The 14,843-nt window shown below is 48.2% G+C and overlaps 1 protein-coding gene across 1 annotated transcript; it reads left to right on the top strand.

Moving 5' to 3' along the window:
* The first annotated feature begins 884 nt into the window (after window positions 1–884).
* Window positions 885–8,687, top strand: SHOX (short stature homeobox). The gene is made up of 5 exons (XM_042810720.1): window positions 885–1,158; window positions 3,455–3,663; window positions 7,649–7,706; window positions 7,787–7,875; window positions 8,442–8,687. The coding sequence occupies exons 1-5, from the start codon at window positions 885–887 to the stop codon at window positions 8,685–8,687; spliced, it is 876 nt and encodes a 291-aa protein (XP_042666654.1).
* Window positions 8,688–14,843: the final 6,156 nt, after the last annotated feature.

The following is a 14,843-nucleotide window of genomic DNA, read 5'->3' as shown; positions in this document are numbered from 1 at the left end:
AAAAGAAAAAAGGAGAGAGGCAGACGATGTCGCGCTCCATTTGCCGTGTACGAACTCCCGTGCTAACACACCGCCCCGCACGCACGCAGCAGGACAGCTCCGCAGCCACACACACGCGTTTCCCGCTGCGGCACCTCCGCGCATCGCGCTGACATTGACACCACACGACGGACCGCGCCGTGTCCGTTCCTCCCCCCACCGCCCCTCACCTCCGTTCTCGCTCCCCCGGACCCCACGTACCGTTCTTGGCCCGCGCACCCCCAGCTCACGGCAGCGTTGTGCCCGGCCGGTTGCGGTGTTGACCATTGAATTGCGCTGAATCCGGCGGCATTCCCAAAGAGCGCGACAAAAGCACCTCGGCAGCTTTTTTATTCGTTACCTTTTTTTTTATTGAACAATGTTTTTCTGTTCGTCTCGCTCCCGTGGCCGCGGGAGCGCAGCCGCCGCCGGGCTCGGTCCGGTTCCGCTCGGAGACGGGCGATCGCTTACCCCTTCCCGCAGACGGATGGGGGGGTTTGGGGTTTCTCTCCGTCCCCCCCTCCCTCCCGCTCTTCTCTCCCTCTTTTTCCTTTTCGCCTCCCTAAATCAAGGTGCGGAGATGCCAAGCGGTGATGAAACGAGAAGAAAGCCAATTGCTGGCCTGAGGTGGGGGAGATCGCTGCTGGGAGTCCGCCCGCGACCACGGAGCGGGCGGTAATTGCTGCAGACGGGGAGCGGGGGGGCTGGGCGGAGGTGGCCATGTATAAATAGTGTGATCTCAAATTGAAAGGCATAAATAACAGCGGGAGTGAGCTCACCCCGCACAGCCCATCTTCCGCCGCACGCTGCGTGCGGGGATCGCGGCCGAGGCCGGGGGATCCGTGTGGATAGCAGCGCGGGCAGCCATGGAAGAACTCACGGCTTTTGTATCCAAATCTTTCGACCAGAAAAGCAAAGAGAGCGGCGGCGGCGGCGGCGGCGGCAACAAGAAGGAGACCATCACGTACCGGGAAGTTTTGGAGAGTGGGTTGGCTCGCTCCAGGGAGCTTGGGAACTCCGATTCGGCGCTGCCGGACATGACCGAGGGCAGCAATCATTGCCCCGTGCACCTTTTCAAGGACCACGTAGAAAGCGACAAGGACAAGCTGAAGGAGTTTGCCGCGGGCAGGACGGCGGAAGGTAAGAGCTCCCCGCCCGGTCCCGGCCCTCGGAGCCCCGGCTCGGTGGGCCCGACTCCCCCTCCCCGAGCACTGCAGCGTACCTCCGCGCACCGCGCACGGCACCGTGCGGAGACAGCCGCAACTTCGGGCCTCCCCCGATCCCTCGCACGGGGCATTTCGCCCATCGGCGCGGTTCGGAGCGAGCAAAGCGCGTCCGCGGGGTTCAGTGCTTCCGGGCAGTCGGTGCGCTGAGGTGCGGGAAGAGCCCCGCATCCCGAATGCCCCCCGCTCATCACCTGAACCGGGCCGGGCCGGGGGGACGCGGCGGTCCCGCGCTTCGGGAAGGAATTGGCATTAAAGGCGGTTTCCGAGCTGGAATCATGGCCACGCTTGTAGGGAGAGAATTAAAAATGGAATGAGGGGGGAGGGGGAGGGAGGCTAGAAAGTTGAGAAAGTGTCTCCGGGTGGTGGGACAGGTGGGCCCGCCCGGGAGCTGCCGGCAGAGGGGCAACAAAAGCGGTTTATAGGTGGGGAACAGCAAGAGGCCTCTCAGCCTCTTCCTTCTGTTTGATGTCGTTTAGTAGAACACGGGGTGAAAGGCAGTTTAATATGCAGGCCCAGCGTTGGTTTCCTACCCTTCCCTTTCCCACCTTGGAAGCGATGGGCTCAGCCCCACGTCCCCCATTTCGGCTACAGCCGGTCCCCTAGAAAGCGCTGCCGGGATCGGGAGCGGGGCTGCGCGGCACAGGGAGCCCTCAGAGGAATTACCGTGCGGGAGAGGGCTGGGAAATGAGACCGGGATACGGCAAGGGGAAAAAAAAATCTTAGTAAACAAACAAATAAACAAACAAGTAAATAAATTTAAAAAAAAAAAGAGAGAAAGAGAAAAAATAAAAAAAGGAGAAAAAAATAAAAAGAAAAGGGGAAATAAAAAACAGAAAGAAAAAAAAGAGAACGAGTGAAAAAAAAATCTCCCTGCTACTGCCCCTTTTCCTCGTGTATCGAAATCCTGGCTGTGTGTTAGGCTAATCTCATCTATGGCGAGGGGCCGGGGGTGGGGATGGAAGGGAGGAGTTGGAGCGCACGGAGGTGCCTGTGACAGTTTAAATTCACGCCAGGTTGCAGTCGGATTTCAACTGATTCCTGCGTGTGATTTCAGTGTTGTTAATATTTTATAGCCAGTGCGGATGTGCTGTAGACCCATATCTCCGAAAGGAGACACAGTTCTTGGGAGCGGCTCGTTCTCGCTGTCGGCATTTTCTGGGTCCGTATCCCGGCTCCTAACAGGGGTTCAAATACATCATGAGCAGCCGATACCTCCGGGCCGGACCCTTCCCCGAGCTGTGCGGGGAGCCCGAGGGGTTCGCGGACGGACGGAAGTGAAGGCAGAGCGCTCAGCCCTGTGCCCGCTCTGCTTCAGCACAGACACGGCTCAGGACGGTCTGTGAAGGTCAATGAAGGGACGCTGTGCAGTCGGTCATCTGAATTTCGCTGTGCTCTAATCGTATGGGCTTGTAGATATGTACATATATATGTATGTGAGTGTATAAGGATTTGTGTACATACGTATGTGTGTATTTCTCTGTGTGTATGTATTAAATGTACGCACTTGGAGAAGAAAAACGGTGCCGACCTGGAACAATCCGCGGGGCAGTGGGGTCCCGGGCACTGCTTCTCAATCACCTCCGCCCCCCTCGCCCCCCCCCCAGCACCGCTTGCCTTCCCGTTAGTCCCGTTTATAAGGGCTTCAGGCCTCCCGGCACTGAGGAGAATAAGGTGGAAAGAAGGAAATAAAGCCTCTGTGCAGATAAGGAGGGAATGTTTGGGGATCTGGGGATACTTCCAGCCCTGAGCCCTTTGCTCACGCCGTGCCGGGTGGAGGGGAGAGGGGAAGAAGTAGGTGGTAAAGGGGAGACGGTCCCGGTGTCAGCCCATGGAAAGTTTCGTTACGAGGCGAACATTTCCACCGTGGCTTCACCGTGACAGCGGCGGGGAGCTGCTTACACAGCCCAGTTTACTTAGGGAGTAAAGAGGAAAGCAGAAATCCCATTTCACCGCCGCGAGATAGCAGGGACTCAAGAAAGCAAAGGGAATTTAAGTATATGTACAGAAGCGAATATTTCAATTTTCTGCCGGGAATCGGCCGTGTTCAGTCCTCCAGCGGCCCCCGGCCCGGCCCCGACGGCGCGGCCCGAGCCGGCCCAGCTCTTCTCGGCAGCCGGCGCCCGGCGGGGTCCCCGCAGGTGGGGATCGGGGAGGGAGGGAGGAGAGCGGAACGGTGCCGAGGGGCTCAGCATTGTTATCTCCTCCCGCAGGGATCTACGAGTGCAAGGAGAAGCGGGAGGACGTGAAGTCGGAGGACGAGGACGGCCAGACCAAGCTGAAACAAAGGAGAAGCAGAACCAATTTCACACTAGAGCAGCTGAACGAGCTGGAAAGACTTTTTGATGAGACTCACTACCCGGATGCCTTCATGCGGGAGGAACTAAGCCAGAGGCTGGGACTGTCTGAAGCTAGGGTGCAGGTAAGAGAAAGGCTCTATGTCTGGAAGCGTCACTGCTCACTGCCGGCGTACCCAGCGCGGTGCCCGCTCCGTCCCGAGCGGGAGGCGGAGGAGACGAGTGCTGTACCGTCCTGACACCCTGCCCTGCCCGAGGGCAGCTACTCGCTCCTTTCATTGCCTAGGAACGCGATTTAATGATTTTTTAAACAATTATTATTATTATTATTGACTGGGAGAGTGGTGGTGACGATGTGTCTCTAGTTTTATTGGTTTTATTATTATTATTATTATTTATTATTATTATTATTATTTCATTTATCATCCTAGTTTCCCTTGCAAACGCGTCATTAACTCTCTCTTAATCCTCATTTCTTTCCCCGCTTCCTTTCATGGGGCCATTAGGATAAGGAAAAAAAAAAAAAAAAGCTCCGATCACAATCCACAAACGCCGTGCGCGGGGCCGGGTGCTCGGGGACGGGATTAGCGGGGCGGGGGGAAGGTGCCCCTCTGCCTCACGCAGCGTATGAATGCATGGCACCCATCTGCCGAGTCCCCACCTCCCCCCACCCCCCCGGACGCAGCTAAACACCAATTAGCCCCCTAAGCTCTGCCAACAGGTCGGGTGCTGCGCCTTCTGGGGCCGTCGGGGCCGCCAGCCTCGGGGGCTCAGTCCTCGGCAGCGATTGTTTTCAGCTCGGTTCGCGGTTGGGTACGAGGGAAATACACCCCCTCCCCAAAGCTTAAGGCAAGGAGGGAGTGCGTCTCCACAGCAGAGGTCTCGTAATCCAACCCAGCACCCCAGGAATAATTAATGGCACCAACCTGTGGCTCAGTGAGGGACACCGCCTAGCTAAGCGAGAACTCGGTGCTCAGAGACCCAACCTCAAACCCCAGAAAGTTCCCACCCGGCCCCTCCGAACGAACGAAACACCCCGGGAGCAGGGGATGCGCGTTTATAAGCACATCGCGCAGGGTCCCAGAGGTGCCGTAGGCGCCCGTCGCTGCCCGAGCCCTGCGGGGAGCGGGCCGCTGCTTCCCCCATCCCTAAGGCCCCGCTGGGAGCCCGTGGGCAGGGGCCGCTCCTCCCGCACGCCCCTCTGTGTGACAAGCGGCTGCCACGCTTTAGCAGCCTCCTTCTGGAGGCTTGTCCCGAATTCAGTAGTGAAGCCGGGCGGTTTCCGTTCACGCTTTGGCTTTTGGAGGCTCTTCGTCGTCGTGCCCCCCTCCCCACCCCCCTCAGCCCGTGATCCCCCCTGTGTGAGCGGCTGCTGAGCGTGCGGGTACTGAGTTCTGCCGGCCGGCGCCCTCCAGGAAGATTGATCTCAGCGCACCATATAAATTAATGAAAAGATTAAACTTTTGCTGAAGGGGACATCAACTCTTATGTCATCTTCCCAGATCTTCTTACTTGGGCTCTGTAATATCTTTCCGAGGCCTTGATGTACTGTTTCTATAAAAATAAATTACTTGTAATTGAATTCTGCACTCTTTCTTTCAAGTACTTTATTACTGAGCAGCACCTTAACAGGATGTGCAGAGTTGCAGGGAAATTGGTGCTTCGAGTGTTCGCAGAGCTTCAAACAGCACCAAAAGGAAAAAAAAAAAAAAAAAAAAAAAAAAAAAAGAGAGAGAGAGAGGGAGAAAAAAAAGACAGTGCTGGTTCAGGCCATGAGAAAGACCATATATATATATATATTTATTAAAAGAATGTTCTCATGAATGAAAATAACGCTAGAAAGGAAAGAAATATCAAGAGGGAAAAGAGGAGAGATGGATAATTAATTAAGAAATAAACAGGGCGTGCTATCCATCAGGAGATGGAAGTGGTAAAAAAGCAGAAAGGGAGGGGAAAAGGAAAGACTTTTGTAATATTTTCAGAACTGTTCTCTAATTCCTCTCCGAAGCGCCTCTCCCTTGTCGTTAAAGGATATAGTTTCAATTTAGTGTGGAAATTTGCTGTAAATAAATTGGAGCTCCTATGGTAGCTAGTCCTTATTAACCTTTTATTTTTAGTGTTGTACTGGAAACTCATATCAGCCAGCTGTCAGGGTTATAATTGAAAGTTATGAGACCGTAGTGAGGAGCAGGCAGTAATTCAATTACAACAAATATCTTTGGGTTTATGGTGCAGGGCTAAATTAAATGTCATTATTCACTGTCTCTAATGGAAATCAAAAGGAAATCAGATTAGAGCATTTGTGAAAGAAATCACTGAGTGATCCTTAATGAAGAAATAACTGTCTAAAACAGTGTACTGCGCTTTACTTAGCATATTCATGACTAATTGGAATTGATCGCGAATCACACCGAGCCTGATTTATTATCGCTTAACGCGGCGGCTAATTCATCACTTTTATACCTCATAACCTTATTTTTTCATAGCTAAAGGGAAAGGGCACTTCGTTTTCCAGATTTAAATACAATTTCTGGTTGAAAGATGTTTCTATTTGCAGAAGAAGTTGTTTAAACGCTGCTTAAATTCCTCCTGACAATTTATACTTCTTTGGCGAGGCAGCGAGAGCGGGGGGGAGGGCCGGGGCGGAGGTGGGGGGGAACACACGCAAGGAGATTTCCTGCAAGGATTTACAACTGTAAAAAACGCATTATTGTCGCGACCGTGCGGTGATACGTTGAGTTCTTGTACGTAAACCTCGGTAAAAAATGGAGCAGCGCTGCGCGTCGCTGGGATTTGCGCGTCTGCGGAGCGAGCGCAGCCCCGTGCCCTGCGCGCAGCCGGGAGAGCTGCGAGGCGGCTGCACCCGGAATGGGAATGAGAACGGAACAGGGAATGGGAACGGGAGCGGGCAGAGCCCCTCCGTCCGCCCGCCCCCTCTCTAGGTAGGAGAAACGGTGCTAGAAAGGAGAGAGGGCCGATTCCTGCTTAAGAAAATCACTGAGGTACCCGAGGTAATTAATGCCTTTGGAAGCCTTTCTTTGCACTAATTACTCCGTTGTAAATGACCATCATTAAGGCAATTGAAGAAAGCTTGGAGGCAAAATTTGATGTAGGAAGTGCAGTTAGTATTAATTAACCGTATGATCTCTTGGCAAGTGCGAGAACATCAAAGGTTGGAGGTGTTTACTTAGCGACAAGATTTTATCAGCGGTGAAAGTCAATGTTTGTCCACAATCGGCAGATTTTGTGTGAGGATTGGGCTCTGCGGTGCCTTCTGCTCTGTGTCTCTGACGGTGCCAATGGGGAGAGCCGCCACCCCGAGCTCCTCAGAGGGGCACAGTGATGGGCGAAGGGATGGGCGTCAGAAGTGCCTTCGAAAGGAGGCTGTAGGAGGCAGGGGGGACTGCTTGCTTACGGGCGTCTCTCGGTCAGGGCTCAGCACTGCTGTGTACCCTGTGTGGGAGACGTCGCAGTGTCTGCTCAGAAGTCCACAGAAGCGCGTTTATTTTTCCTCCCCACGTTTGGGAGTGACTCAGCCCTTTGTTCCCGTTCTGTATCTCGCTTGTCCTCGGAAGTCCCCAGCCTTCCCAGCCCCGGGGGAACAGTCTGTCCCGTCGCTCAAGTGGGCTTTGGCTGCTCCGGACTGCTGAGGTGTGATGAGGAAGGCAACCGGACCGCTGAGGGTCACGGCGAGCTGTACCAGCGTGGGGCCCCGCTGCAGTCGGGTGGCACGGCGACAGTAACGGGGCACTCGCTGCAAGCGGCGGCTGAGGCCCCCCACGCTGTGAGTGGGCTTTCGGGCTCAGTTCCTGCTGGGAGACCCGCTCCCTCTCCCCCCCCCCCCAAAAAAAACGAGGTACCCCTGGGCCCTCCATAGCGCTCCGACAGTCTCGGGGCCGGGCTCTGCCCCCGGGGACGGAGCTGAGCGGAGCTGCTCTGCGCCTCTCCCTCCGGCCTCAGCCCCGCAGTTAATCCGCTTTTTTAGCAGCTGCCTCGCCTACCCCCAATTTCTTTTTATTTTTTTTTCTTTTCTTTTTTTTTTTTTTTTTTTTTTTTTTTTTTTTTTTTGTTTGTTTGTTTGGTTTGTTTGTTTGCATTTTCTTTTCGCAGGTCTGGTTCCAGAACAGGAGAGCCAAGTGCCGAAAGCAGGAGAACCAGATGCACAAAGGTGGGCAGGGGCCAGCCGGGGGGACGCTGGGGGGCGTGCAGGGTCCCTTCGACGCTCACCGGCCCCGTCTGTGCCTGCAGGTGTGATCTTGGGCACCGCCAGCCACTTAGACGCCTGCAGAGTAGCCCCGTACGTCAATATGGGAGCCCTGAGGATGCCTTTCCAACAGGTAGCAGCCCCGCTCTCACTGCCCGTCCCCCGACCTCTCGTCGCGCTCCCAAGCTCTGTGTACGGGGGGAGGGCACGTATGACACACGCAGCTCAGCGCACAACCCCCCCAGCCCCCCAGGAGTCGAGCGCTTCCACTATTTCGCTCAGTGGATGGCGAATCGATTCTTCGGGCCCGGAGGGACCCACGGCCACCTCCTGCTTCTCGCAGGCACGTGGAGGCTGACAGATTAATTGTATTGATTTTGAAAAGCCATATTTGAAGCCATATAATTAAATACATAAATAAACTACTTCTCACCACCCCCCCGCTCACACTCCTATACCCTTCCTCGGAGCTGAAATCTCTGTGCCAACGCCGCGCATTTTCTTGCACGTCGGAAGGGTTCCGAGGCAATCACCGTCCTACCGCGTGTGGGTTTACAAAGGGGCGTCCCTGAGAAAAGAGAGAGAAAAGGTCCAACTCAGCTGTCAGCACTGGGGTTAACACGGAGAGGGGGTCCGGGGGGGGAAGGGTTGGGGACACGCACACACGCGGTGCTGACGCCGTGTCTCCGTGCCGCCCAGGTCCAGGCTCAGCTGCAGCTGGAAGGCGTGGCCCACGCGCACCCGCACCTGCACCCGCACCTGGCGGCCCACGCGCCCTACCTGATGTTCCCACCGCCGCCCTTCGGGTTGCCCATCGCCTCCCTGGCGGAGTCCGCCTCCGCCGCCGCCGTGGTGGCCGCAGCCGCCAAGAGCAACAGCAAGAACTCCAGCATCGCCGACCTGCGGCTGAAGGCCCGCAAGCACGCCGAGGCCCTGGGGCTCTGACACGCTCCGGCCTCTCGGCCTCACGCCTCTCCTTTTCCGGCTAGCACCGCGGTCCAGGAGCTCCGCAAGGCAGCCCCGCTCCCGTCAGCAGCGCCTTCGGCCGCGGGGAGAGCTGCGCTGCGGGCCGCCCTGCCGCCCGCTCTCCGGTTTTCCGGTTTTTATTTTCTTTTCTCTCTCTCTCTCTCTCTCTTTTTTTTTTTTCCTTTCCTTCGTTTTTATTTTCGATGTCTTTCCCCCTTTTCCTTCCCCACCCCACTCTCCAGCTCCTCCCGGCAGCTCCGTCCCGCCGCTTTCCCAGAGAGGACATTCGCGGCCCCGCGTCCCTCTCCGGCCACGCACCGCCCCCGGCACCCCACGCAACCCAGAGACTCCGCGAAGGAGAAAGTAGGTGGGAGGAGAGGCAGACAGACAGACAGACAGAGAGGGGGACAGAGGAAAATGGGAGAGAAAACCGTCTCTGAGTCACGTTAAGCCGTGAACGTGGGGGACGCTTCGGATTTGTTGAGCCTGGCAAAAGTCGATCGCTCCGTCAGCATCCCGTCACCTGCTGCTGTCCCGTCAGTTTCGCTACCTTGTGCATGTGTCTAACTAAACACGTTTGGAAGATCAGAAGTATATTAGAACGAAACGAAACAAATAATAATAATAATAAATAATAAATCCTTGGGGCTGGTCTCCATTAAAGATGACATTTCTTTGTTGCCAACAGTATTATTTCACTGCCATGAATCTCTTCCATCACTGAGGAGCTGCTGCTGCAGAACTGGTTTGAATTTAGATGTGGAATTTCGGATTTGAGGCAAGGCAGTTTCTTTTTTTTTTTTTTTTTTTTTTCCTATTAAAAAAAAAAAAAAAGCAGCAATAAAAAAAAAATGTGCGTCTCAAATGGCTATGTCCTTTGAAAGGAAAAAAAACACAACAACAACAACAAAACAAACAAAAAAGCAGAGAGAGACTAGAATTTACCAATCGTTAATGATAACCTGGAAGATGGGAACAATAGGAAATGCACCTGTTTTGCCAGAGTTACCTGAACTCAAAGAGATGTGTTGTGCCATAGAAACAGGTCATTTTTTCTAACATTTTTTTTTTTCCCTGAAGGTCTGGATTGTTTAATTGAAATGTTGCTGTTTTACAGGATGTAGAAAGAATGACTTACACGATAAAGACGGACATATGGTTTTAAGGCATAATACTGATGCAGCATTAACTTTAGTGAAATGCAATTAAGTGCAGTAAAGTGCAATACTGTAAATATTATAGATTAAAAAGAAATAGCCGTACTTATTCTGTTAATAACCCATTCTGCAAGAACCATAACTTAAGTCCTTTACGCTCAGACTGGTGCATTGCAGCTCCTTGCCAAAATGACGGTCTGAGTCTCCTATGAGTGGATAAAGTTATATGTATCGCATTTGGGAAAAGGTAGATGCCATGATTTCTAGTTGAGTTAATGTGCCATATTTCTGGGAAGTAAGCTGAAAAGTCTGTATGATGTTTTTGCAATCAGTCTTAAGTGAAGAAAAAAAACAAACCCACAGAAGCGTTTTGTAGAGGTGGACAAGTTCAATATTTGGCCATTAAAAAAATTTGCCTGTGATTTAGATACCAAACCTTAAGCTTAGGCTTAAACAAACTAACTAATATAAATCCAGAAATGATGGAGAGTACGAAAATCCTTTAAATTATGTTACCAAAGTGTCTGGGTTTACTGGCCTTCTCTCTCCCTTTCTTCCACATTTCTACTTTTTATGCTATTTGCTTCTGCTCTGTTTATTACATTTTTTTTTCTTTCTTTCTTTTCTTTTTTTTTTTTTTTCTTTTTTCTTTTTTGATGGGGAGGAGAGAGGAAGGTACAAATACTGATCTTGTCTGCATCTAACAAGATAGCTATTTGTTGCTTTTGTTATCAAGGCCTGCATTGATGAATGGTTATCCTCTCAACAGTACTGTTATTAAGCCTGCTTTTTAGATCTCGTTTAGCAATCCATTACTAGTTTGGGCTTTTGCTGATATTTATCACATCCAAATAATACTGTAGGACAAGGAAAAAAAAAAAAAAGCAAAAACAAAAAACCCATGCTGTAGATAAATTTTAGACATTTGTCTTTTTTTTTTTCTCCTTCAAATTTTGATATTTTCTAGCAAGTGAAATTTCTGAAGTGTCAAGTTTGTGCCATTTCCCTTCAATTTATTATGTGAGAAGTAGTCATACTTCGGATTAGCTGGAGCTGAGAAATGTTACCTGCCTTTTCTACCTCTGTGAAAGCCCAGTACCTTTTTGAAACAAGACCAATATATTAAGATAGTGTTACTCCTTGCTGAGAAATATGGACAAAAATCTCAGGCAATTAACGTTTTCTTATTGAAAGAAAACATTTCCTAGAAAGAAAAACATTATTCATGATGATATATGAGTTTCTGGCTAAAAAGGGAAATATTCAGTGTGGTTCCAGCATTTCTAACACATGCATATTTAAAATAAAGCTTATATAGAGATGTTTTAGTATATAACAAGCAACTTGTTATATTGAATACCCACAGCCACCAAAGGAGAATTTGATGCAAAGTGCCAAAGACCAAAAACTTTCGATTTGGTGAACTACTTGTTATCTCTGCCTGTGATTTAATTATTTCCCTTTCAAGTCCTCTTTTGAGAGTTTATGTGATTTTTTTTCAGTCCTGTGCTGGACTTTCACAAAGGAGTGACTTTTCAGCCCTAAGCAGTTCTACAGGATAAACTCATTTGAAGTGATAGGATAGGGATCTGAACTTTCTTGGACGTTTTCTAAGTGAGGCTGTCCAATGCTACCAGTCTCACAATAGTACAGGGTGCACGTGCTGTATGCATTCCTCACACATTGGCAGGAATGATTGTTCCACTTTTACTATGTTTTACTATAAGTACGTACACAGCAGAAATTTGTGTAGTCTTCTCAGAAATTTTAATGCATAGATTCCTTCTTGTATTCAAAAAACGCTGGTACTGTGCATGCAGTTCCCTGCTCACAAAAAATAAGGGGGGTAATGACTTGTCGTACATCGTAACAGAATGAAAAATTCTTGGTTTCTCTGAGTAGCTAAGACTTGTTAATGAATGTCTCAAGGACAGCCTTGGTTTCCACTGCAGAAGGGAGAAAGGTGGCAAGAGTACCTCCTTGTTTTGAAGGAGGTACAGTAGATCCACTTGGGTTAAGAGGCAGGATGTTGCTGAGAAGCTACCAACTGGTACTTTGACACTTTGTGCCACTCTTGCATTGTATTTAATGTGAAACAAAGTGAAAAGGGTGCACTGTAGCCAAAACTCATTTCTGATTTCCTTATTTTTAGAAAGGGACACTTGCATCAGTGGTGGTATAAAAACTTTGCTGTGGATCACCTCTTCTTGTCATCCATACATTGCTGGGAAGAAATGAGAAGTCCTACCTGGGCTACCATGTACAGCGCTGTACTTCTCATTAACTGTAAATCACTGTGGCTCCATTTACCATGTGGAGATCCAGTGATCTGTACAAGATTAGAATCTGAAGTCTTCTCTTCAGTCTTCTCTTTGCGTTTCCTTAACTATTTTTTCTTGAGGAGGTTGAAGAAAAGATTGCCAAGGTCCTGAGGTGCTTATTAAAAGTATTGTAACTGTATTAGATTCTCAGGCATGCCAAGTTTCATTTATGGTCTGCCACAGCGATCTTTGTGTTATCCTTCACTGAGAAGTGTGAGATTTCCAAGATCATCAAAACAGCAGATGCTGGGCAGAATTCTTGTGGAGACGTTCATTTACTGTGTGTGGATCTTCCTCAAAAGTTTGGTCTGGTATTTTGAGAAATAACTTGAATGGCTGCCAAATGAATGATGTTGTTTATAAACAAGTCTATAGAAAAGACTTTTTGCAGTACGTGGGCCTCTTTAAAATGAAAAAAAAGCATCTGATCTTTTGAAACGATTGAATAGGCTGAAGTACTTCATCCATTTGTATCAAAATAGCAAGCTGACTCCGTGGTTCATTTTTACTGACTTGAAAATGTGTGAAAAAATTTTATACTGGATTGTTTTTTTTCGCTTAGTAGGGTCATATAGATGTAGTGACATTTTGGTTAATATCATAATACTTAGCATTTATATAATGTTTATTTGCAAAGCACTGTATAAATGTTTATTATTTAATCCTCTCCCATTATGAAGTAGGTAAGAGTTATTATCCCCATTGTTGTAGAAATTAGGGCATATAAATCAAGAGCCAGGTTCCATCCCGCAACAGACAGCGCTGCATATGTTTGTTTTTGTAGCATAGCAGCATCTGGATCATACTCTGACAAGAAGCTTGTGGTGTTAAAACACCTTTCAGATCAGTAACTAGCAGAGGCCCAGCTCCAAGAAATTTGAACTCCATACCTGGCTTTGTCAGAAGTCTTAAAGGGAACATCAAACATGATTCAGAGTGGCAGCATGCACTTGTGTGTTGTCTCCTCAGAACGTGAAGATGCTGCCTGATCCGCTGACATTGGATGTCAATGGGATTTTTGTTTATGACTCAGTGGGGTCAAGTTGTGGCAGTGCTAACGCTAGAACTGAAAATCTGAGTTCCCAGCAGCATGCCCAGATTGCTAGAAAGCCCCACATTTCCAGCTTCTCCCACAATATATTTTTCGCACAGACCAAGTGAGCTGATGTCAATTCTTTGCATGCTTTATCTGCTATGTCTTTTAATCTGATGTTTGCTATAAAATAATGATAAGACAGATTTTGGATTGGCATAATACTGACACATTGAGACAGTTGACTCAAAATAAAACAGACATGTAGTCCTACAGAAATCCAGGTCCTCAACAGAAACACAGGTTCCTATTTTTTTTTTTTCTTTGTGCATGACAAAAAAATATGCATGTTTTCTCTTCTTTTAAATGTGCTAGGCAAAACACATCATTTCTCTTCTCACTTTTTTTTTTTCCTTTTTTTTTCTTTTTTTTTCTTTCCCTTTTCTCTCTTTCTTCTCTTTCTTTTTTTTTTTTTTTTTTTTTTTTTTTTCTTTTCAGGTAATTTTACTTTTTCTACTCTTACTTTGGAGATAGCAGGCTTTTTTTTCCCTCTGCATTTTGAGGAAAATTTTCAAAGTATGGAAAAAGAAGATTACATGTCTTTCTTAGGAATGTGTTGGTTTTTGTAATATCTAATATCTAACAATTCAGGTGCATCCCTCCACTTACTAATGGTACTCTATATAAAGCGCACACAGCTGATGTGGTTGGATCTTTCTTGTTATTGATCAAGAAGGTTTATTGAAGTGTCCCTCTGCTCATCTGTAAACAGCCTACCAACCCCATTATGGCTTTTTTTCCTCCCCTTCATCATGTGGCAGAATTCCTATGGTTAGCAAGTTTCTAAACAACCACGGTAATCATTGCAAGTTCTTCTCGTTCAGTCACTTGAAAAACTCTACTTGTTGTGGTACGATGCTGTAGACCTGGAGAAGGCCTGGTATTGGAAACAATGAAAAGAAATGCAGTGTGCTACAGAGTGTGATTTCTTCTCCTTAGAAGAATAGAGCCTTCCACTTTTTGTAAGATAACATCTCTAAGTCACATCTCTTTAAAAGGTGCACCATTGGTCCAATCGATGTAACCCAGTGGCTATTACTACACTGATTATTTTTGTTCATTGGGCTTTCTAGTTAGATTAAGTGAAACGCCATAGGCTTGGGTGTTTGAGGCATTCTTCAAAAAGTGTTTGTCACCAGATATCCCTCCAATTTTATCTGTTAGATTTGTTGCTAACAGTTGGTGCCTAATTTTAGTAAATTAGCCTAGAAAGTTTCTGATTTCTGATAAACAATTGAAACTTGATGCAGTTCATACACCTTATGTCAAAAATTGATATTTAACTAAAATCAGTTGAGGAATGTAGAAAATATCAGATTTTGAAGCTGAAGATATTTATTGAAAGGCAATACTTTCATGAATCTAGGCTTATGATATGTATTAATTACATTAAAGACAGGCAAATATCTCTGTTTCTTTGTATTAATGTATGTGGATGTTTTATTTATTGTTTTGTTTAAAAATTTCTAAATGTGTATTATTTTAATTATGTTGAGTGTAAATTTGACAATGCTTTGCCTTTATTTTTATATTTTTAAAACTTGTTGCTTCTGCAAAACTATGA

Source organism: Centrocercus urophasianus, unplaced genomic scaffold (assembly GCF_019232065.1).
Source record: "Centrocercus urophasianus isolate 14NV4802_14NV808 unplaced genomic scaffold, USGS_Curo_1.0 seq_12, whole genome shotgun sequence".
Classification (NCBI taxonomy): Eukaryota; Metazoa; Chordata; class Aves; order Galliformes; family Phasianidae; genus Centrocercus; species Centrocercus urophasianus.
Note: the sequence above shows the minus strand (reverse complement) of the source record. Positions and strands in the feature narration are given on the sequence as shown.